Genomic DNA, 21,133 nt, shown 5'->3' with positions numbered 1-21,133 from the left:
AGGCTGATAAATGCAGTATACTAACTGGGGAATTGCAAAATAGACGTAGGTTTCCTCGCGTGCCTCGTAGTACGTATGTAGGTGTGCATTTGAGATTATACTGTGACGAATATGTAGGTGAGTGTAGGACGTTGTGTAATTAGTGCGGTTAGGATTAATAATGGACTAGTGATGACTATAGAGAAAGCTCTGCACATACTTTCGGTGTACTATGTTTATGGCGTTGTAAAGCTCATACAGCTCACCGTTCCATCGCCTACGATAATCACCGTCGCCAACGTGCAAAAGTCCAAAAATATTCCGCAGAATCTTTCTTTCAAACACTCAAAGGGAGGCCTCATCGAATGTTGTCATCGTCCAAGCTTCTGCGCCATATTATAGAACTGACATGATGAGATCCTTGTAGAGTGTTAGTTTTCTTCGTCGAGAGAGCACTTTACTACTCAATTGCCTACTTTGCCCACAGTAGCACTTGTTGGCAAGAGAGATTCTACGTTGCATTTCAAGGCTGACATTATTAACGGTGTTAATGCTAGTTCCTAAATAAACGAAGTTTTTTACAATCAACAGTGATGTGGGTGCCGATAGACGAGAGCACCGACTGTTTGTTTGATGACAGAAGTGACAGGCAGATAGCAATTAAATTCCAATCGGCAGGCAAGCTTTCATACGACAATATATTGTATAGGAGCTGATGCATACACCTTACCTGCTCCATGCCGCGGCTTTGTTGTTCTTTAGCCGCGTTATCGCTATTGCCACCTCGCCTTGATCGGATAGCGGAACGACAGTCCCGTCCTCAACGATTGGAGTATCGGGGTCTGCACATTACCTGTGTCATGCGCAGCTATCACTGTTTAACAAGTTCGAGAAGAGTTGCCTCCATAATTTAAGTATGCTCTGGATGTCAGTAACCAAATCGCCGTGTTTGTTCTTACAGGAAAACGCCCCGGTCTTAAAACCTTCTGTAAGCCGCCGAACTTTCTGGTAGAATTTTCGGGCGTTGTTCCTGTTGGCCAGCATCTCAAGCTCTTCGCACTCACGTATTTCGGCCTCTCGTTTCTTCTCTCGGATAATACGTCTCTCTTCCTTTTTCAGCTCTCTGTAGCGATCCCACATGGCTCGCGTTGCGCCCGATCGCAGCGTGGCTCTATAGGCGGCATCCTTTCTTTCTGCGGCAGCATGACATTCCTCGTCGTACCAATTGTTTTTTCGGGCTCGCCGGAATCCGATTTCTTCTTCGGCGGCGGTACGTAGAGAACGAGAAATGTTGCTCCATTGTTCGTGGATGCCGGTTTGTTGGGCAGTACTCTCTGAGAGCAGGAGTGAGAGTCGAGTGGCGAATCTTCTGGCTGTCTGTTGTGATTGCAGCTTTTCGATGTCGAACATTCTTTGCGTAGGTAGATGCACGTTTTTTGCTGCACAGAGGCGTGTGCGCAGTTTGGCTGCAACAGGGTAGTGATCCGAGTCGATGTTGGGTCCTCGGATCGTACGTACATCTAATACACTAGAAGCGTGTCTTCCATCTATAACAACATGATCGATCTGGTTTCGTGTTTTTCGATCAGGAGACAGCCAGGTGGCTTGGTGAATCTTCTTATGCTGGAATCTGGTGCTGCAGACTACCATGTTTCGGACCCCGGCGAAGTCGATCAGCCTCTGTCCGTTACCGGATGTTTCGTTGTGCAGGCTGAATTTTCCGACTGTGGGACCAAAAATTCCCTCCTTGCCCACCCTGGCGTTGAAGTCGCCAAGCACGATTTTTATGTCGTGGCGGGGGCAGCGCTCATAGGAGCGTTCCAGGCGCTCATAGAAAGAATCTTTGGTCGCATCGTCCTTCTCTTCCGTCGGGGCGTGGGCGCAAATTAGCGATATGTTAAAAAAACGGGCTTTGATGCGGATTGTTGCGAGACGCTCGTCCACCGGAGTGAACGACAGTACTTGGCGACGAAGTCTCTCTCCCACAACAAATCCGACACCGAATTTGCGCTCCTTTACATGGCAGCTGTAGTAGACGTCGCAAGGTCCTATGGTTTTCTTACCTTGCCCCGTCCATCGCATCTCTTGGATGGCAGTGATGTCAGCCTTTACTCTCACGAGGACATCAACCAGCCGGGCAGAGGCACCTTCCCCATTAAGGGACCGGACATTCCAGGTGCATGCCCTCAAATCATATTCCTTATTTCGTTTGCAGGGGTCGTCATCAGCATAGGGAGGTCTCATCCGAGGCTTTTTCAAACCTTTCATTGGGGGGGGATTTTTAAGTGGCGGGTCCCAAACCCAACGCACAACCAGCTATCCTGGAATGTTTCGCCTTCTCACGTTAGCTCACTCCCGAACGGGTGTTCGGAAGCTACCCAGAGGATACGTGGGCTAATCCCGGCCGTTGTGAGCTGCTTGAACCATATGCAGAAGAATCGTCCTGGCCATTCCCAAGTGAATGGCGATCAGTAACTTTCCCCACTTGCGTGGACTTCTACACATGGAACCATGGGCGATTACTTTAATGTTTTATCGTTGTAACTGTAACCGGAAACAAGATATTCAGTGGGGTATATGTCAATGAAAAGGTATAATTCCTCCATACATTTTAAAATGTACGTGTGTGCATGTGTGTATATGTTTTGCAATACATATAATTCGCCGTTATTAATTTGTGTAATGGATTCTGTTTCACAAAATCAATTACCTTTATGAGCTTAACGCTAACTCTTATCAGCGATCTAGGATTTTTTTATAGCCACTTCATGCATTAAATATCCATACAGTATTGAAAATTATGTACTCGTAGATGCGAGTTTATAAGTTGAAGGATTTACGGCGTTTCTGCGGTAGACGTATTTTAACACTTTGATAGTCTCGGATAGACACTTTGGTAGATTTGGTGGGGCGTAGCATGAACCACAATTTGATTATTAGCATGCCGTACAACAAAGTAAAACCTTCGATTGTCCAACATTATCACATCGGCTATAACGAGTTCTTGCGACGTGCTTCGCAGGATAATTCAATTTTCAAGGATATTAGAACCATATTATTTATTCTGAAAGCGACTGGCCTACTGCCGATCTATGAGGAAGTTTCCAGTTACGAAATAGGACCACCCACAAAACCTAATGTTTACTATTCATTTTTCATACGTGGCTTTGTGCAAGCACTCACCATTTTCAATCTCTACAACCTTGTGACGCCTGGGTCGGCACAGCTTTTTTACTCCTACAGTGATACAGATAATGTGAATAAATGGATAGAGATATTGCTGTGCATGCTGGCACATTGGGCAACTGTCGTAATTTGTGCGAGAAATTCAAAATCATTTTTGAAAATCATCAACGAAATTTTAAAAGTGGATGAGGATGTATTCGAACAGTTCGGCACGACGCTGGAAAATAAATGCGGCTTCTTGCTGAAATTTATTGTGGGAATATGCATTTGTCAATGGTATTTAATGGTCCTACAAGTACTAGCGGCCAAGGATCCGCTTACCGTCAATTCGTACATATTCATTGTCTTTTACGCAGTGCAAAACAGCATGTCAACCATTTTCATTGTATTTACGGCAGCTTTATTAAGAATCGTCAAGATGCGTTTTTCTCATCTAAACACGATTCTGAAAGGATACACGTACACTAAGCAACGTAAACTGCGCCGTTTTTTAAGGTGTGGTAGAAATGCTCATTCGATGGATTTGGAAGGGATGGATTTTTCGGAGGATTCCTTGTTTACATATCGCATGCACAACAAATTACTGCGTATCTATCGCTCAATTAATGACTGCTGCAGCTTAATTCTGGTGGCATACATGGGCTACGCTTTCTACACCATCACCACCACTACTTATAACCTCTTTGTGCAAATAACAACACAGAGCCCTACGTCCCTAAATGTATTGCAGACTTGCTTTGCCTGGCTAGCAATGCACACCTGTGTACTGGCACTGCTGTCGCGGAGCTGCGGACAAGCCACTGATGAGGTGAAAATCGTATTACATTTTATAGAACGAAGCTCTTTTAAAGCAATACATTTTTTTGAAAGGCTAACGGGACGTCGCAGGTTTTGTCACGCGTCTATAACAAATCCAAGGATCTCAAAAATATCGTAAACGCATATTTTAAATAATCACTTATTAGATTAATTTCTCCGTTCAATTATTCATTTCAGGTTGACAAATTTTTGACAAAGAGCATTAAACAAGAGGTGCAATTTACTGCTTATGGTTTTTTTGTAATTGATAACTCCACACTTTTCAAGGTATTACCTGCCAACACTGCAGATAAAATCCCGTTTATTTGTGCTTTTTTTTTAGATTTTTTCAGCTGTAACAACTTACCTGGTTATCTTGATCCAATTTAAGCAGCTAGAAGATTCCAAGCTAGAAGACGACTCTGTTTAAGCTTAATACCCAATAAAAAGTGCTTCTCTTAGGTCACTATTACCAAAATTTCATTTTTATTCAATCATGCTACACACACAGAGATATACAAAACTCTTCTACAAATATTAGAAATTACAAATGCGTTTTGGTGTTTTTCCTTCAACCACTAGTTCTTAAAAAGTAAGAATTACAAAGCGAAAATGCTAAAGTTATCCATCATGTATGTCAGTGCTGCAAAGAGATCTTGATGCACTGTACTCTTTTCCTCAGCTTGTACTCACAGTGTGTTTAATTTATTTTTTATAATACATACAAACTCAAATAGCACACAAAATATTAAACGTAATTTTGCAGCACGATTTTGTTTAAGTCTTGGTTGAACATAAAAGAGCTGGGAACTCATTTAGCAGATGATAAGATTCGATTTTCGCCTTATTTCGCCAAAGAGAAATGAGCAAAATCTGTCCAACGCGAAAGCAGCTATTGTATCTGCCAACAAAACAAGCACAAGCTTTTTGCGAAACTGAAATTAAAAAAGTTATTAATATTGATTAAATTCAAATAACAAACTAAAAGGTAAAACTAATAACTAGCCATAAATTGCAACACAATTTAGTTTCCAGTAAGAAATTAGTTTAACTGATTTCAGCCATATTCTTGTATACAACTCACATCTTCTGGAAATGATACGATTTCAAAGGTTTCAGTCAGATCGGATGATAGGTCCAAGGATAGGAATAACACTAGTCCAGTTGACACCAATATGGATGTCAGTAGGGGGCGGTTTTCACGTAAACTCTCCATAAAAGGATGCCCCTGCCAAGATTCAATATAATGAAACGACTTAAAACTAAAATTCACATATTTTATGAGTCATTAATACCTTGTGATTGACTGCAAATGTGGATACTTGTAATGCAAGGCAAATTATATAAACAGTGCTGTTTATAATGTTTGGTTCGAATGTTTGTTTTTCTTCTGGATCCATATCTATGTAGAGCTTTATCTTTCCTTCCCTGTTGCGAAGTGTTTACTTTATTTAGGTGCTTCTAAAGGAATAATTAAAGAAAAATCAACTAACCTCACCGGTGCATGTACGGTTGCCTCTTGTGTTAAGTAGTAAAGTGCGCCAAAATGAACGGCAAACTGAGAAAGTATGGTTGATATACTGTACACGTTAAATATATTCGGCAATGGTGCAGTTTTCGATAGTGTTTTTAGCGGCTAGAAAAGGAAAAATATGAATGAAATTCCGTGTACGAGTAGTAAGTTTCGATCGCTACGATTTGATTCTAAATCTTACCTTCGAACGTGTTATACAGAGGAAGCAAGCAGCAATGAAAAGCCCTTGCAGGGTTGCTTGCATATCACTGAATTTGACACCGTCAATGTACAAAACAGATTGGCAGTAGGCTGATATGAGTGCGTTAAGGGCTAAAATTTTGAACATTTGTAGTGTTGTTACTAAAGTGCAGCGGCCCTGTTTGATAATGTGATTCACTACGGAAAACGGAAAAAATTACTAACAACAAACGCTCATAGATAGACTATGCTCAACATACCGCACATTATCGATGATGTTTTACTAGTAAACGGCGCAGCTATACTAGCATCCCCTAGTTTAACCACAGACGTCTCCTCATAGATTTCCTTCAGGTCCGATTGCAGTCGTGCCTGTGTAGCATTTAGATTTTCCCGATGGCGTAAAATTGCTCGTTCACGCGGTGAAAGGTTCTGTCGCTCCGCCGCATTAGCGGCAGCACCGCCAATGTTTCTATTGCCCCCTAAACCGCGAGTATTGACGGAGTTACCACCAGACGAAAAGGCGCCTGCCTCCGTGGTGCCATTGGTCACATCTCGTTTCTTTTTCGCTTTTGTTGGTGCATTACTTAGAAGAGACACACCTACATGTGCATGTTTCAGAGCGCCTACGTCGTTGGTTCCGTCACCGCACATCAGAGTGTAATATCCGAGATGCTTCAAAGAAGTGATAACGAACTCTTTCTGTTTCGGTGCAAATCGTGCGCACACTGTAATATGTGGCAATATTCTTAACAAATACGAATTTTCGTGCTCCCTGAGGTATTGCAAGCCCTCGCCAGTTATACACAAATCATAGTCACTTAGCATATCCTTCAAATCATGCTTAAGGGGATAGAAAGTATCTGTATTAACCGAAATCCATTTCCATTCCATACTTTTGTCGGTTTCAACCTTGCTGGGTGTGAAGATAAGCAGTTTTTTACGTGTAAAGCGCACCTCTTTGGCTACATGACAGGCTGTTAGTGGATTATCACCAGTTATCATAACAACTTTGTGCGACGCGTGTATTAGCTCTTTGATTACGCTTTTGGAGTCTGGCTTTATGGGACACGATATTATGACAAAACCAGCAAATGTCAAGTTGCATTCAACGTCCTCCCGCTTTAACTCGCGCACTCGCTGGGCATCCATTTGACCGAATTCCTTTATACCTAAAGCCAAAACGCGAGCGCCGCGACGCGAGTATTCAAGAAATGTCTGAAAATAATTCAATTAGGGGAAGGAAAAGATCAGACTATTTTTGGAGAAACGGTTAATCTATTAATTAATATATTTACCTTTTCATAGTTTTTAGGCACTTCTTTTAGCATTTTCTGAATAACTTCGGGAGCGCCTTTCACTGTACCAATATAAAAAACATCATTACTGAATGGCACTAAATAGCCTGCCAACACCGACATCCTTTTTAGAGCCGATGAGAAATTATAGCGGTGAAAAATTCGCAAAGGCCTTAATTTGCCACGTTTTGGAATAACGCTGTCTTGCTTTGTAAGACCCCAATCGACCGAGGTGAGTATAGCCTTTTCAAGGGGATCACCTACCATCCCGTCGTCAAGCATCACCAAGGAATGACAGGAGGCGAGCACTTGAATTGTCTTGTCTTCTGCTTTATCCATTGGCACTATAGCATTGTCGTCGGCCAAACCAGCTACACCTTCAACCATCAAATTGTCTGAGGTAAGCGTTCCAGTCTTGTCGAAGCAGCAGATTTCAACTTTTCCAGCAAATGGTATACGGAATGGCTCGGTACAGAAAACATACAATTTTGATAATTGCATAAGTGAAGTGTTGACTGCCAATGTCAATTCAATAGGGAGGTCAGGAGGTATAATGGACGTCAATATGAGCGTACATTCCAAGAAAAGTTTATAGCGGCTACGTTCTGAATCCTCTGTACCCTTAATCCAAACATAAGCGGCAGCGGCCACAGCAAACACCATTAGAAAAAGGATAAACGCAAATGTTTCCAAATTATTTTCAGTGACGCGGTTAACACCGAAAAGAATTGTTCGCAACAATTTTCCCTGAGATGTATTGAAACCATTGCGCAGTACATAACCTATACAACCTCCATCTGGAGCTCGCATTGCATCTTTTGTGGGAGCAGTGTGTTGTACCACTTTAGTACCACCGAAAAGAACGGACAGTTTACTCTCACCTTCCATATCCAGTTCCACATCAAGATTTTCAAATGTTTCCAATGATTCTTTCATTTGTGGCACCGACTCACCTACAAAAGTATATTTTATTTTTTTTAAAGATGAATATCACATCTTCAATCAAAAGCACCTCTCCTACATACCTGTCAACATACTCTCGTCAACGATGCAACTGCCACGCAATAATATTATATCACAGGGCACCAAATTGTCGCTTTGCGATCTTGTTATTGACACTATATCTCCAGGTACTAGCTGATCGGAGAGTATTTGCCGCCACTTATTTTGCCTAAGTACATTGATCGAATATGGTTTGTTTCCCATTTTTCTAATTTCGGCCATATTGTGAAGTTGCTGTCCAACAAGAGTGCATTCAAAAATAATCATCATAACCAGCGTAAATAGCGAATAGTACCAATATTCATCCAGACACCACAACGCCACCGAAAATATTTGAAACACAAAAAAGGGCGCCGTGGCACGCTCGATAAAAAGCTCATGAAATTCCGGTACGACCATTTTCATCTCATTCATCCCATATATTTGCTCTGCCATTTTTAGTGCAGTTTCCGTTTCGTGACCTCGACTACGAGTATAATGACTTAAGAACTCGTGAACGGGAAACGCAATTCCTCGAAAAAGACGCTTTTCATCATCCCAAACATATTTTGTTTTTTGGAAAACAAAGTAGTATTGCTGTTCGCCGTTGGGTAATTTGCTGCAATGCACGTGCACTAACTGAGAGGAGCCATTGTTTGGTGTTGGCACGACTTTGGCCAAAACGCCTACTCCCGGCGTTTTAACTTTACGGCAGTTAAGAAACGCAAGCAAATGCACACTCCAGTAGCAACAAAGTAAAGAAAGTATCTGAGCAAAAGCTATTACAGCTACCGTGATAAGGCCGGCCTCGTAATGAACATCAATCCCATATATAAAAATCCATGCATAGAAAGCAGCTAAATACAATAGAACAAATGGCATTACTATTCCACTTAGAACTATTGGATTTCGGACGTGCAAGGTCACGTATTGTACCAAGTCATCAAGAGTCCGTTCTTTCTTTTCATATTTGCCACTTTTGTATGTTGAAGTTGTAGCCGATTCGGCATTGGCATCTTCCAAGTATCCGTGTTTCATTATTGAATCCTCCATTTCCCCGCTACTAATGTTGACAATAAACTTCTTTTATCAAACACTTTTATTATTGTCTCGAATCCATAATTCCCGAAGAAAGCCAACGATGCACAATTAATTAACAATTTTATTGGTCTACCTATTTTCTTATGATGATTGTCATAAGTTAGTATGTCAGATTTGCCGTTACTGACGTGTCCTGATGTTACCACACGAAAAAAAAAAAATAAAAAGCGTAACCAGTAGCGGTGTTCCCCACTAGCAAATTCATTTATCGGACTTCGCACATTAGTATTTGCTTTTTTTACTTTATCAATTTTTATTTCATAAAATATATAAATATAAATAAAGTTTGTTCATTAAAATTTATAACTGACGCTATAATAATCATTTCGATTCACGGAAGGGCTCATTCTTAATTAACTTCGAATCAACCTTCGCATTACGTACTTCGTCAACTAAATTTTGAGAACGTCACCTAAATTTTGCCTCATTTGTAAGTAAGTTAGTCTTAATTTCCTTCTGAATTAGGAAACAATCGTTGTTCCCTAATGTGTAAGGAAAAGAAAGAGTAAGCCAAAACATCATTAAGAAACGTTGATTAATAACCAGAAAATGTTAAGCTTTAATAATGAAAGCAAAACAATAAACTTTCAAAAATTTATTATGTCGAGAAGCTCGCTGAATACATCAAGAATTATGGAGGAGCCTAAGATGTCTTCTGAGGAACTGTTTCAACTCCATTAAGAGCTGTTGCAGCACCTCCATCTTTTAAGAACTGTAGTTGTGTTGTTGTTACAGCATAAACATTACCTGCACATATACGGGAATGCTGTTGGGGTGACACTCCTTGACCGGATATAAATCCGTGTCGTTCCGGTAACGAAGAATCGACTGCCGCGGGAAGGATCTTTTAACAACTGCTGTCATTTGCTGGCCCTTTTTCTTATTGAATGAAATTGAATGAAAGGAATAAGTTAATACAATTTTCGCTATAAAATTTAGTAAATTCTTAAGAAGGGCAGCTGGGAGCTGTAGTTTCGACGATTACATATTCTTGGATGAGATTAATTTTACTTTACCAAACTCTTCGCTAGTCATATTAAATAGGTTGCATTTGGTTGAATGCTAAATAACTACATGAAGTGTTGTCACCTCGAGCATCGCTCGCGAATGAACTTGTCTTTTGCTATGACTCCTTTTTATCGCACCGGGCTGCCACTCTCAATCGGAGATGCAAGTGCATTAGTCTGATTTCATTCATCTGCTGGGATCTCTCGACCTTGGGATTATCTTTACACTCTATACCATACACATTATATCCGAACTACTGAGTCGTATCACTTGAGATAAGGACTTTCGTATTACTCTTCTAATGGTTTCTTCCAGCGAGGTAGACTCTTCAACTTCAACCCGATGGGCTTTGTGCATTGGCTTGCTCAAAAGAGCTGTTGTTTCCTATGTCAGTGCAAAATATACGGTTTCAGTAAACGCCTATTTTCTCGTTGAGCATGCTGTTCGTTTCGTGCCTGAATCTTGTATACTGACACTTCATCTTTTCCGCGAAGTCTGCTGTTTCCTTCGCACATGCCCAATTAGCTAAACGCTCGATTTCTGTCCCATATTATGCAAGACCCCATTTGTCTTTTGGCAGCGATTCGTCAAATCCATTTGGAACATTCGTTGCATGCGCCCGTAATGTTTCTTTATTGCTGAGCTTTTGATATTGCGATGATATATGCCTTGATATTTATGACATCTGCGATGATATTTCCTCAGATGTGAGCGACGCCATTTCTGATGTTGCAGCCATAGGCACACAGTTATGCCTATGCCTGGTGAGGATCCTGGATGCCTTACCTTTTTTTCCCTTTAGTCGATGATTCCTTAGCTTTCAGTTGAAACACTTAATTATGTACATTGACGTCCTTCATCTCTATAAAAGCTCTCACATACATGACTGGAACTTTGTTTCCTGAAGCTGATAAGCCATGCCGTTCCAACGCCTTTTTAAGTTGGATACGGATTTATTTGAGAAAATACTTTCATGTGGAACCATTTAATTGTTGCTTGGAGTAATATCTAAATGCAATATATTTTATGTAATAGTTCATTTATTTTTAAAATATTAGTGATATGTGTATTAGTAAGATGACTTCAGGTAATTAGAATGCAGAAAAAAAAAAATTATTGTAATTAAAACTAAATGAAATAAATTCAAGTTATAACAGAAACCAATTACTATTATTTATGAAGAGTGTGGTATTTTTCAAAGCAAGTAGGTTGTCTAAACTTAAATAACGTCTTAGGCAAGTCATCCTCTTCTAGGGCAAACAAGTGCAGGACGTGTTTCAGATGTAAATGTACGCAAGGGGTTAATTTCACTCAACTTGGCATTTTTACGATCCTGTTCTATGAGAGTTTATTCACCAATCCCATTTCTGACACCAATTTTACGTTTTTCATCCAATATAACAGTTCTCTATAATTTCTCAGAGTTCGCTCACTGGATTGCTAAATAAAAGTGAAAAAATAATGACAACACAACTTGCTTGCTGTATAGAATTTCAGCATGATTCAATTATTATTGAATCATGGAATTTCAGTGCTTAATCGGAAAAACTTTAGTATAATGTATATCGCTTTGGAAAAAACGGTAAAAAGGGGGTGATAGAGGGGTGTATCCCCATCTTAAAACTGAAAACAGAACCTGCCGGAGGCTTATAGTTTTTAAGTAATTTAATGTTTTTTTTTTGGGGGGGTTTAGGTTGCTTCAGTATTTCTGAGGAAAGATTGAAGACTTATTTGGCCAGCTTAAGAGCTAAAACGCCAACTCCAAGTGTAAGTTTTCTTTTGTTTCCAGTTATAGTTTGACTTGTGTCATCTGTTTTATAGGTTTACTTGAATGTCTTCAAGGAAGTTAGTGATGGTATTGTAATGGTAATGTTGGTGTTTCGATAGAATTCGATTATTGATGAGTTATTATTGATAGGTGGGTACTTGTTTCTTGAATTAGAGTACTTGTTGCAGTGAAATATGATTTGGTTTGTGTTTTCTATCGTATTGCATGTTTCGCATTTATTATTGTTGTATATTTTCATTTTGAATAGTGTATCTTTGCAAAAGGTGTGGTTTGAAAGGATTCTATTGAACTGCTTTAGTTCTGTTGGTTGCATTTTATGGTCTTTTTTATGGAACCAGGGTTTTTTTAGTAGTCCTGGAAATAATTGGCCATAAGCTTTGCCTTTATTTAGAATTTTTTGTTTGTATTCTTGTTCCCATTCCTCTTTTATTTTTTTATGTATCTCTTTTATAGCATCTTTGATTGTCCAGGGTATTCTGATTAGGTTTCCGGTTAGTGGTGCGTTCTTTGCTGCAGAGTCTACTTTGTCGTTCGGTTTAATGTTGCTGTGGGCGGGGATGTGATGTATTTCCAACTTTTCGATATCTGAAGCATGTATGGCTTCTATAATGTTTTGAGCGATGTAGTTATCGCTTTCCTGGTTTTTTAGTGTGCTGATACTACTGAGGCTATCTGAGAGGATGGCTACTTTCGGGAATTTTTGTTGTATGGCGAATTCTATTGCTTTTTCTATTGCAATCAGTTCGGCTGTCATGTTTCCACTGTGTTCGATTTTTCATGTATGAATGCTATTCCTGTTTGGTTGTTTCTTATTGATCCATCTGTGAATATTATTTCGAATTGGTTGTCTTCGAGATGTTGCTTTTTTTCCTGATATATCTGCTTTATAATGTCCTGGTTTGTTTCTTTTTTGTTTTTACCTGTTTCTTTGAGGAATCTGTCGTTCAAATGTAGTTTTTGAGTATGTGCCGGTTTGTTGTTAATAGGTGCTATGTTATGAAAGATTAGGTTAAATTTTTGGCATGTTGAATAGTAGCTGGATTTTTTATCAAGGTTGTTAGATAGTATCATTCTTTTTGCCGGTAGGTTGTATGCAATACATTTGGTTATTTCTTTTGCTGTTGCCATCTCCAATCTGTATTTGGGTGGCATCTCTGCCGCCATATGGTAAATTGTGTGCGTTGGCGTCGATCTAATTAGTCCTAAACTTCGTCTCATGTTTGTATTGCAGCATTTCGTGAGTTTTTGTAAAGCGGCTTTGGAAATGTTAGCGAAGGTTGAAGCAGCGTAGTCCATTTTTGCTCGGGCGAAGGTTTTGTACAGTTGCAGGGCTCTTTGTGGATATGTTCCGAAGGTGCAACCGCTTAGTATATTTAGGAAGCGGCACGTTTGGTTGGTTTTATCCACTATTTGTTTAATATGTTGTGTGCATGAGTTATTTACGCTTATGTATCTGCCCAGGTATTTAATTTGGTGAACTTGTTCCAGTCTATTGTTGTTTAAATGGATATTTATTTCCGAGCTTTTTTGGTTGAAGTATGTATATGACTTTTGTTTTGGTGCAGTTAACTTTTAGGTTTATTTTATTACAGCTGTCCGTGAATTCCTTTATCTTGTCATTGAGGATGGTCTGAGTTTGTTCTTTTTTACGATTGTAACAAACAATGAAGAAATCGTCGGCGAATTGGAACAGTTTGCAGTTTTCGTTGATTATTGCGTGGGTCTGTGTGGTGTATAGATTGAAGAGTGTCGGGCTGAGTCCACTGCCTTGAGTTAGTCCATTGCTCGTGCTTACTTTCTCATGGCCTAGTATGAGATGTCGGCGTTTTAAGAAGGACGTTATCCATCTGGTTACTCTCTCATTTATCTGCGTTTTCTTCAGTATGCTATTTAAAGTGTTTATGTCAACGGAGTCGTATGCTTTTTCCACATCTACACACGCTGCCATTACTTGTTGTTTTTCGCTTTTGTGTAGGGATATCGTGTTTATCAAGTCGTTGATACATTGAGTTGTCGAGTGGTGTTTACGAAATCCGTAGGATCGACTCGGGAGTAAGTTGTGGTCTTTAATTTTGTTATCTATGTGTAGTTTTAGAATACCTTCTAGAAGTTTTGCCAATACTGGGAGTAAGCATATCGGTCTGTAGTTGAATATGTTTGTTGAGTCGCCTGTTTTTTTGGGGATTGGTATTATTCTGATGTTCCGCCAATCTTCTGGTATTGCGCCTTCTTTCAAAACGTTTTCTATTAAATTGAATAGTTTTATTTGTTCTTCGTCTTGCAGTTGGAGCAGCATACGGTATGAAATTTGGTCTGACCCTTTTGCTGAGTTTTTGTTTCTAGTGTGTAGGAACTTTTGGAAGTTGGTTATATTCATTTCTAATAGAGTATGGTCTGCGTTATCGATATTTGTGTTCGTAGGTGTGGAGTCTTGGTGTGTGTTTCTAGCTATGAATTCTAGATATTTTCTTTTATCTTGGTTATTCCAGGAGTTGTTTATTTGTTTTTCGCATTGGTATTTTTTAAGGTTTTTTATTTTCGCCCACATATCTTTAATATTTGTTGGTTCGGAAATTTCGTCTATAACTTCTTTGAAGGCTTTATTTTTTTGTTCTTTTATATGTTCTCTGAGATTATTTTCAGCGTTTGTTAGGAGGTTACAGTTTTCATTAGTTTTGTGCTGATTATATTTTTTCCGTGCGGCATTTCTTAATCTGAATAATCTTTGGGATTCGTTGGTCCACCAATGTTTTGGTACATATTTATTGTTATTGTTATTGATTGTATTTTTCTCTATGGTTTTTCTTATGGCGCTGGTGAATTCTTCTAGGGTGTTTCCTTTTTTCAGATTATTCATCTCTTTGAGTACGTTGTTCATTAAAATTTTAGCTGTTGTTTGATGGGGTATGAATTTATCCTTTAGTGTTATGATTATTGGGTTATGGTTGCTGTTTGTCAGTTTGCTTATCGTGTTCCATGTGTAGTTGATATTTTGGTTTATGAAAGTTACGTCTATAGCCGATGATGAGTTGTTGGTTGAGAACGTAGTCGATCCATCGTTGAGACAGAAAAAATCATTATCTGTAGTAGCATTCTCGAGTACAATTCCTCTTGCGTTTGAGGGGGTTGTGTTCCATGTTGGTGCTTTGGCGTTGAGATCGCCTCCTATTAGTGTCATATTTTCCGCTTGCCTACTGTATGTTAATATTTTCTCAATGGCAGTTTTAAAGGTTTGTGCAGATAGGTTAGGTGGGCAGTAAACGCTTATAATGTTGATGTTCTTCTTGAGGTTTATCGTTGCGATCCCAATGTTTTCTATTTCGCTGGCTATTTTAAAAATCGAGAATTTGATGTGTTTTTTGAGATATATTCCTACACCTCCGTATCCGTCTTGTCTGTTGGCGTATGCGTAGTTGTAGTTGTTTAGGCTTGTGTCTATGTTGTTTGTTAGCCATGTTTCAGATAATATGGCTATGTCTATTTCATGGTTGTGTTGACAGATCTCAAGTAGCTCTTTGTTTCCTGGTTTTTTCAAACTTTGTATGTTACTTTGAAGAATCTTCATCATTGCTATTTTTACTGTTGAATATAAGATTGCTGTCTAGAAGAATGCTTATTTTGTCGAACGCTGTGCGAATATTGTTCAGTAGTTCTATTGTATTATAGTTCAGTCTTTCGTTGACGTTGGATGATATGTGCTTTGTTATGGCTAGGTTCAGTTCATTAAAGGTTTCTTGGGTTTCTTTGATTTGTTTGGATTCTATTGTGACCATGTTTGTTTTTACGGGTTTTGTGGCTTCTCTCCATTGTTGCATTGTTTTTAGGGCATTTTCTTCTTCTCTTTGTCTGTTTTTGTTATTGGTTTTTGTAACTTTGGCGTAAGGTAATAGTTTGTGGATGTAGGAGGTGGAGCTGTTTTCTTTATTAAGTGTCGTATTTGTTGTTTCTTTCCGGAGGGCAGAGAATTGTTGGTCGTAATTGTCTAGTAACTCGAATCTATTTCCAAGAATATCGGTTACTTTTTTGTGCGCTTCCTTGTGGGAGATGTTGTCTATTGTCATTGTTCTTTTTATAATAAAGGCCTTTACTCTTGCTGGACAGTCTTTGGCCGTTGGAGCATGTTCGAATCTGCAATTGACGCAGGAGAGTTTTTGGCATTGTCCCTCTATCCCGTGGGTTTGGAAGCATTTCTTGCATCTTTCCGTCTTTTCTTTGCAGTGTTGTGCAAAATGGTTGAACCTGAAGCATCTGTAGCATTGCGATAGTGTTATATATGTCTGGACTTTTATTTTGGCGTAGGCGTATGTCACTTCGTCTGGTATATTTTGTCCTTTGAAGAAAATTTTTATTCTTCTGGTAGGGATCCGTTTTTCTTTATCGTCTCTGTCCCTTCGTTCCACTCTAACCAGTTTTTGTATCGGTATGGCAGACTTAATGTCTGCTTTGAGTTCTTCCATAGTTATTTCTGTCGGTATGTCAAATATGATGCCTATCTTAGATATACAATGCTGAAGGATTCTGGGTACGTATCCTCTTTCTACCAGGTTCTTGTTGCTGCAAATCGCGTTGGCTATTTCCGCTCGCTTGCACGTTACTTTCACCCTTCCGTATCCCACTTTGCTCACTTCTTTTAGTTCTACGATCTTTAGTTTTTTTAAAAGGTTGGACACTGCTATCACGTTTATAGGTTTTCTTCCTAGTCCGTCGGTCTTTGAGTCGATGAAGACTATAAAAGGTCCCTGGTGGTCATTATCGTATCTAGGTTCTTCATTTTTGGAGTTATGTTTGGTCGTCGTTAGGGGTTTGATTATAATGTTGCTTTCTGAATGGTCAATCTTGGTTCTTTTTTGTGCGCTTGGAGATTGTTGTGCCCAGGAGCCCTCTGGCTCCTCAGCCTCCACGTCCATTTTGCGTTTGTTGTTCGCTATTTGGTTTAGTTAATTTGGATTTCTGTTTGTCGAAAGTAATAGAATTTCAAGAAACTGTTTTTTTTTTTTTTTCTCTAAAATTTTTGTTTTTCCGTTTCCTGTCTATTATTTGTTTTATTTCACTTTTTATTAAACACTCATTTTTTTCCCTATTATTTGGTTTCCCGCTCAATCAACCGTCGTCTTCAAGCGTTCGCCTCGAATCTTGTAATTTAATGTTAAAGTTCTCTAATTTAGCGAAAAGTTGGTGTTGCCATACACCTGAAATGAAAACGAAGTTCGCACGCAGGGATGTTCAGTGGAAGGTTCATTGTAAAACTGCAGTATATTTTGGTGTAATTTAAAGTTGAGAAATAATTTTGAAAATAAAAACATACAACTTATTTAAACTTAAAAACAATGATATTAAGCGTATCACAAAAAATAATAAAGTAATTAAAATTAAATTAAATTAATTAACACAGTATTTTTGCGTAGAACTCCTTATCGTGTGGGCGGCCTTCGTCCGCGCTTCAAAAAAATAACCCTCATCAGTCCAACTCCGGCTACGCAATGCACAGTATTTTTGCGTAAAACTCCTTTCCGTGCTAAAACCATTGAACCCAAAATTAAAACGTCATATGCGTGTATGTAGCAAGGAGGCACGATAACCCCCACCCCCATGATTAACACTAAACTCAAGAACTTATTTTTTGTTTTCATTTGCAGGCATCCGGCAACACCATACTGTTGGCATTCCAATCTTCTTCTTATTCGCGCTTAAAATTGGAATGTGATTGCATAGGCAAATGAATTTGCATTTAATTTTAATAGATATAATTAGAGTATTAGCATACAAATCGGTAAAAACACGCGTGTGAGTGTATATTTGGTGAATTTTAGTGAAATGTTAAAAAATATAGAGTGTAATGTGGCAAATTATAGTGAAGTTCCCGAGGGCATTTTGAATGTATATAATTAAAAAATTATTATTTCCCGAATAATTTAAAGTTATAAAGAGTGTTCCTTAACACCTCACTAACATCTCCATCAAGTTTCATTAAAAAAAACATTATAGTTTGCCAGAAATTCCAAAATATACATTGTTCTAAATTCCAGCCCAGTAAACTAGCTCTGTCTAGTGTACCGTCTAGTTTCTACAGCTTTTGCCTACTCTTCCTCTACACAAACTTGTAATTCCCCATCTTTTTGTTTGTTTTATCATGGAGTCAGACGATACAGCGAATTCGAAAGGCATAACCTTGTATTCTATCATATTTGATGTTTATTGATACCAGTCGCTTCACCTATTCATTACTTGCTAACTTAACGTCTCGACACTAAATTTATCGAAGTATGGCATCATTAGTTGATCTTGAGTGTGGTGACGTTTGCATATGTCTATTTTATACATGACTGCCACATGAACATGAACATAGATGACAACATGAACGTTTGACTGTTTCGCTCATAGATGATATAACACGTGGATTGCCATTATAATTCAAAAATGTTGGTTTGAGAAATAAAATTTGTAATTTTCAATTGGAGGAAGATGTCGTATAACAGCTATGGTAAAATAGTAAAGTAAGGCAAAATATTTTATTTATTTAGTTTTTGAATCTATGAACTGAACTGAATAAAACAACAATTTGTCAATTATGCATGTTAAATTTGTATGAAACTATACTGCTAGCTTATTTTTTAGATGACCCTGATTATGTGACTTGATTGTACCATGTGAAGAAGCTACTAGTAGTGCCCTACGGATGGTTATAGAGTAAGTTCAATAAAAAAATACAGTAATGATAGGTATTTTCAATTATGATGAGACCTATAGATGGGAACATCGTAAAGTCAATGCAAGATTCATCAATTACTGATAATTCGGAACAAATAAATATCCTTTTTTTATGGAGTGATCCCCTTAAACTTGGCCTTTATTTTTTAGATTGCCCTGATGTTGTTGTTGTAGCAGTATAAACATTGCCCATACTTACATACATATCATTTTTAATGGAGTGACCTCTTTAAACTTAGTATTGTTTATTTTTTAGATTGCCCTGATTATAAGAGTTGATTGGACCATGTGAAGAAGCTACTAGTAGTGCCCTACGGATGGTTATAGAGTAAGTTCAATAAAAAATTACAGTAATGATAGGTATTTTCAATTATGATGAGATCTATAGATGGGGACATCTTAAAGTCAATGCAAGATTCATCAATTACTGATCGTTCGGAACAAATAAATATCATTTTTAATGGAGTGATCTCTTTAAACTTAGTATTGTTTATTTTTTAGATTGCCCTGATTATGTGAGTGAGTTGGACTATGTGAAGAAGCTACTAGTAGTGCCCTACGGATGGTTATAGGGTAAGTTCAATAAAAAATTACAGTAATGATAGGTATTTTCAATTATGATGAGACCTATAGATGGGGACATCTTAAAGTCAATGCAAGAATCATCAATTACTGATCATTCGGAACAAATAAATATCCTTTTTTAAGGAGTGATCTCTTTAAACTTAGTGTTGTTTAATTTTTAGATTCCGCTGATTATGTGAGTGAGTTGGACTATGTGAAGAAGCTACTAGTAGTGCCCTACGGATGGTTATAGGGTAAGTTCAATAAAAAATTACAGTGACGAGAGGTATTTTTAATTATGATGAAACCTATAGATGGGGACATCGTAAAGTCAATACAAGAATCATCAATTACTGATCATTCGGAACAAATAAATATCCTTTTTTATGGAGTGATCTCTTTAAACTTAGTGTTGTTTAATTTTTAGATTGCCCTGATTATAAGAGTTGATTGGACCATGTGAAGAAGCTACTAATAGTGCCCAACGGATGGTTATAGAGTAAGTTCCCCTATAGATGGGGACATCTTAAAGTCAATGCAAGAATCATCAATTACTGATCATTCGGAACAAATAAATATCCTTTTTTAAGGAGTGATCTCTTTAAACTTAGTGTTGTTTAATTTTTAGATTCCGCTGATTATGTGAGTGAGTTGGACTATGTGAAGAAGCTACTAGTAGTGCCCTACGGATGGTTATAGGGTAAGTTCAATAAAAAATTACAGTGGCGAGAGGTATTTTTAATTATGATGAAACCTATAGATGGGGACATCGTAAAGTCAATACAAGAATCATCAATTACTGATCATTCGGAACAAATAAATATCCTTTTTTATGGAGTGATCTCTTTAAACTTAGTGTTGTTTAATTTTTAGATTGCCCTGATTATAAGAGTTGATTGGACCATGTGAAGAAGCTACTAATAGTGCCCAACGGATGGTTATAGAGTAAGTTCCCCTATAGATGGGGACATCTTAAAGTCAATGCAAGAATCATCAATTACTGATCATTCGGAACAAATAAATATCCTTTTTTAAGGAGTGATCTCTTTAAACTTAGTGTTGTTTAATTTTTAGATTCCGCTGATTATGTGAGTGAGTTGGACTATGTGAAGAAGCTACTAGTAGTGCCCTACGGATGGTTATAGGGTAAGTTCAATAAAAAATTACAGTGGCGAGAGGTATTTTTAATTATGATGAAACCTATAGATGGGGACATCGTAAAGTCAATACAAGAATCATCAATTACTGATCATTCGGAACAAATAAATATCCTTTTTTATGGAGTGATCTCTTTAAACTTAGTGTTGTTTAATTTTTAGATTGCCCTGATTATAAGAGTTGATTGGACCATGTGAAGAAGCTACTAATAGTGCCCAACGGATGGTTATAGAGTAAGTTCAATAAAAAATTACAGTAATGATAGGTATTTTCAATTATGATGAGACCTATAGATGGGGACATCTTAAAGTCAATGCAAGAATCATCAATTACTGATCATTCGGTACAAATAAATATCCTTTTTTATGGAGTGATCTCTTTAAACTTAGTGTTGTTTAATTTTTAGACTCCGCTGATTATGTGAGTTGATTGGACCATGTGAAGAAGCTGTTAATAGGGCATTAAGGATGAATATCGAGAAAGATACCATATATAAAAAGCGATAGTGGCGACAGGTATTTTTGTTGTAGCAGCATAACATTCTCCATACTTAGTGACAGTCCTTGGCGGGATATAAATCCGGGTTGTTTCGGTAACGTAGAACCGACTGTCGTATGCTGCTACAACAGATATTTTCAATTATGATGGACGAATGGGTATCCTTTGTTTTAACGAGTGATCATTATTTTGTTTTGTTTGCTAAAGACCGATTTATTTTGTATACATATTTGAAATCTGCAAATAAATGTACGATTTTTCGGCAATAATAGTATGCACTGATTATTCAAACAATAAAAAAAGTTTTGTCTGAAACTCTTTTCAAATGGATTCTTTTTTTTGCCCCTTGAT

At 38.1% G+C, this 21,133-nt stretch overlaps 2 protein-coding genes and 1 long non-coding RNA gene across 6 annotated transcripts; 2 read left to right on the top strand and 1 right to left on the bottom strand.

Annotated features, from left to right (window-relative positions):
• The first annotated feature begins 2,704 nt into the window (after window positions 1–2,704).
• Window positions 2,705–4,500, top strand: LOC128864981 (gustatory and pheromone receptor 32a). Its single transcript, XM_054104815.1, has 4 exons — window positions 2,705–3,973; window positions 4,036–4,098; window positions 4,162–4,251; window positions 4,307–4,500. The coding sequence occupies exons 1-4, from the start codon at window positions 2,897–2,899 to the stop codon at window positions 4,391–4,393; spliced, it is 1,317 nt and encodes a 438-aa protein (XP_053960790.1). The 5' UTR covers window positions 2,705–2,896; the 3' UTR covers window positions 4,394–4,500.
• Window positions 4,501–4,600: 100 nt separating this feature from the next.
• LOC128864980 (endoplasmic reticulum transmembrane helix translocase) lies at window positions 4,601–9,185 on the bottom strand. Its single transcript, XM_054104813.1, has 8 exons — window positions 8,001–9,185; window positions 6,976–7,928; window positions 5,938–6,895; window positions 5,679–5,875; window positions 5,457–5,599; window positions 5,259–5,391; window positions 5,048–5,191; window positions 4,601–4,898 (listed from the first exon to the last, which is right to left on the bottom strand). Exons 1-8 carry the CDS (start codon window positions 9,007–9,009, stop codon window positions 4,779–4,781), a joined length of 3,657 nt encoding a protein of 1,218 aa, XP_053960788.1. The 5' UTR covers window positions 9,010–9,185; the 3' UTR covers window positions 4,601–4,778.
• Window positions 9,186–12,880: 3,695 nt separating this feature from the next.
• LOC128864984 (uncharacterized) lies at window positions 12,881–21,108 on the top strand. 4 transcript variants are annotated; one of them, XR_008454734.1, is made up of 13 exons: window positions 12,883–13,091; window positions 17,881–18,348; window positions 18,470–18,541; window positions 18,819–18,890; window positions 19,064–19,135; window positions 19,309–19,380; window positions 19,554–19,625; window positions 19,755–19,826; window positions 20,000–20,071; window positions 20,201–20,272; window positions 20,446–20,517; window positions 20,578–20,627; window positions 20,691–21,108. It is a non-coding gene; the product is annotated as an uncharacterized LOC128864984 (long non-coding RNA). The 4 variants fall into 4 exon arrangements; XR_008454735.1 differs by having other exon boundaries at window positions 12,881–13,091; window positions 17,881–18,335; window positions 20,446–20,627; XR_008454732.1 differs by having other exon boundaries at window positions 20,446–20,627.
• Window positions 21,109–21,133: the final 25 nt, after the last annotated feature.

This window comes from Anastrepha ludens, chromosome 5, assembly GCF_028408465.1.
Source record: "Anastrepha ludens isolate Willacy chromosome 5, idAnaLude1.1, whole genome shotgun sequence".
Classification (NCBI taxonomy): Eukaryota; Metazoa; Arthropoda; class Insecta; order Diptera; family Tephritidae; genus Anastrepha; species Anastrepha ludens.
Note: the sequence above shows the minus strand (reverse complement) of the source record. Positions and strands in the feature narration are given on the sequence as shown.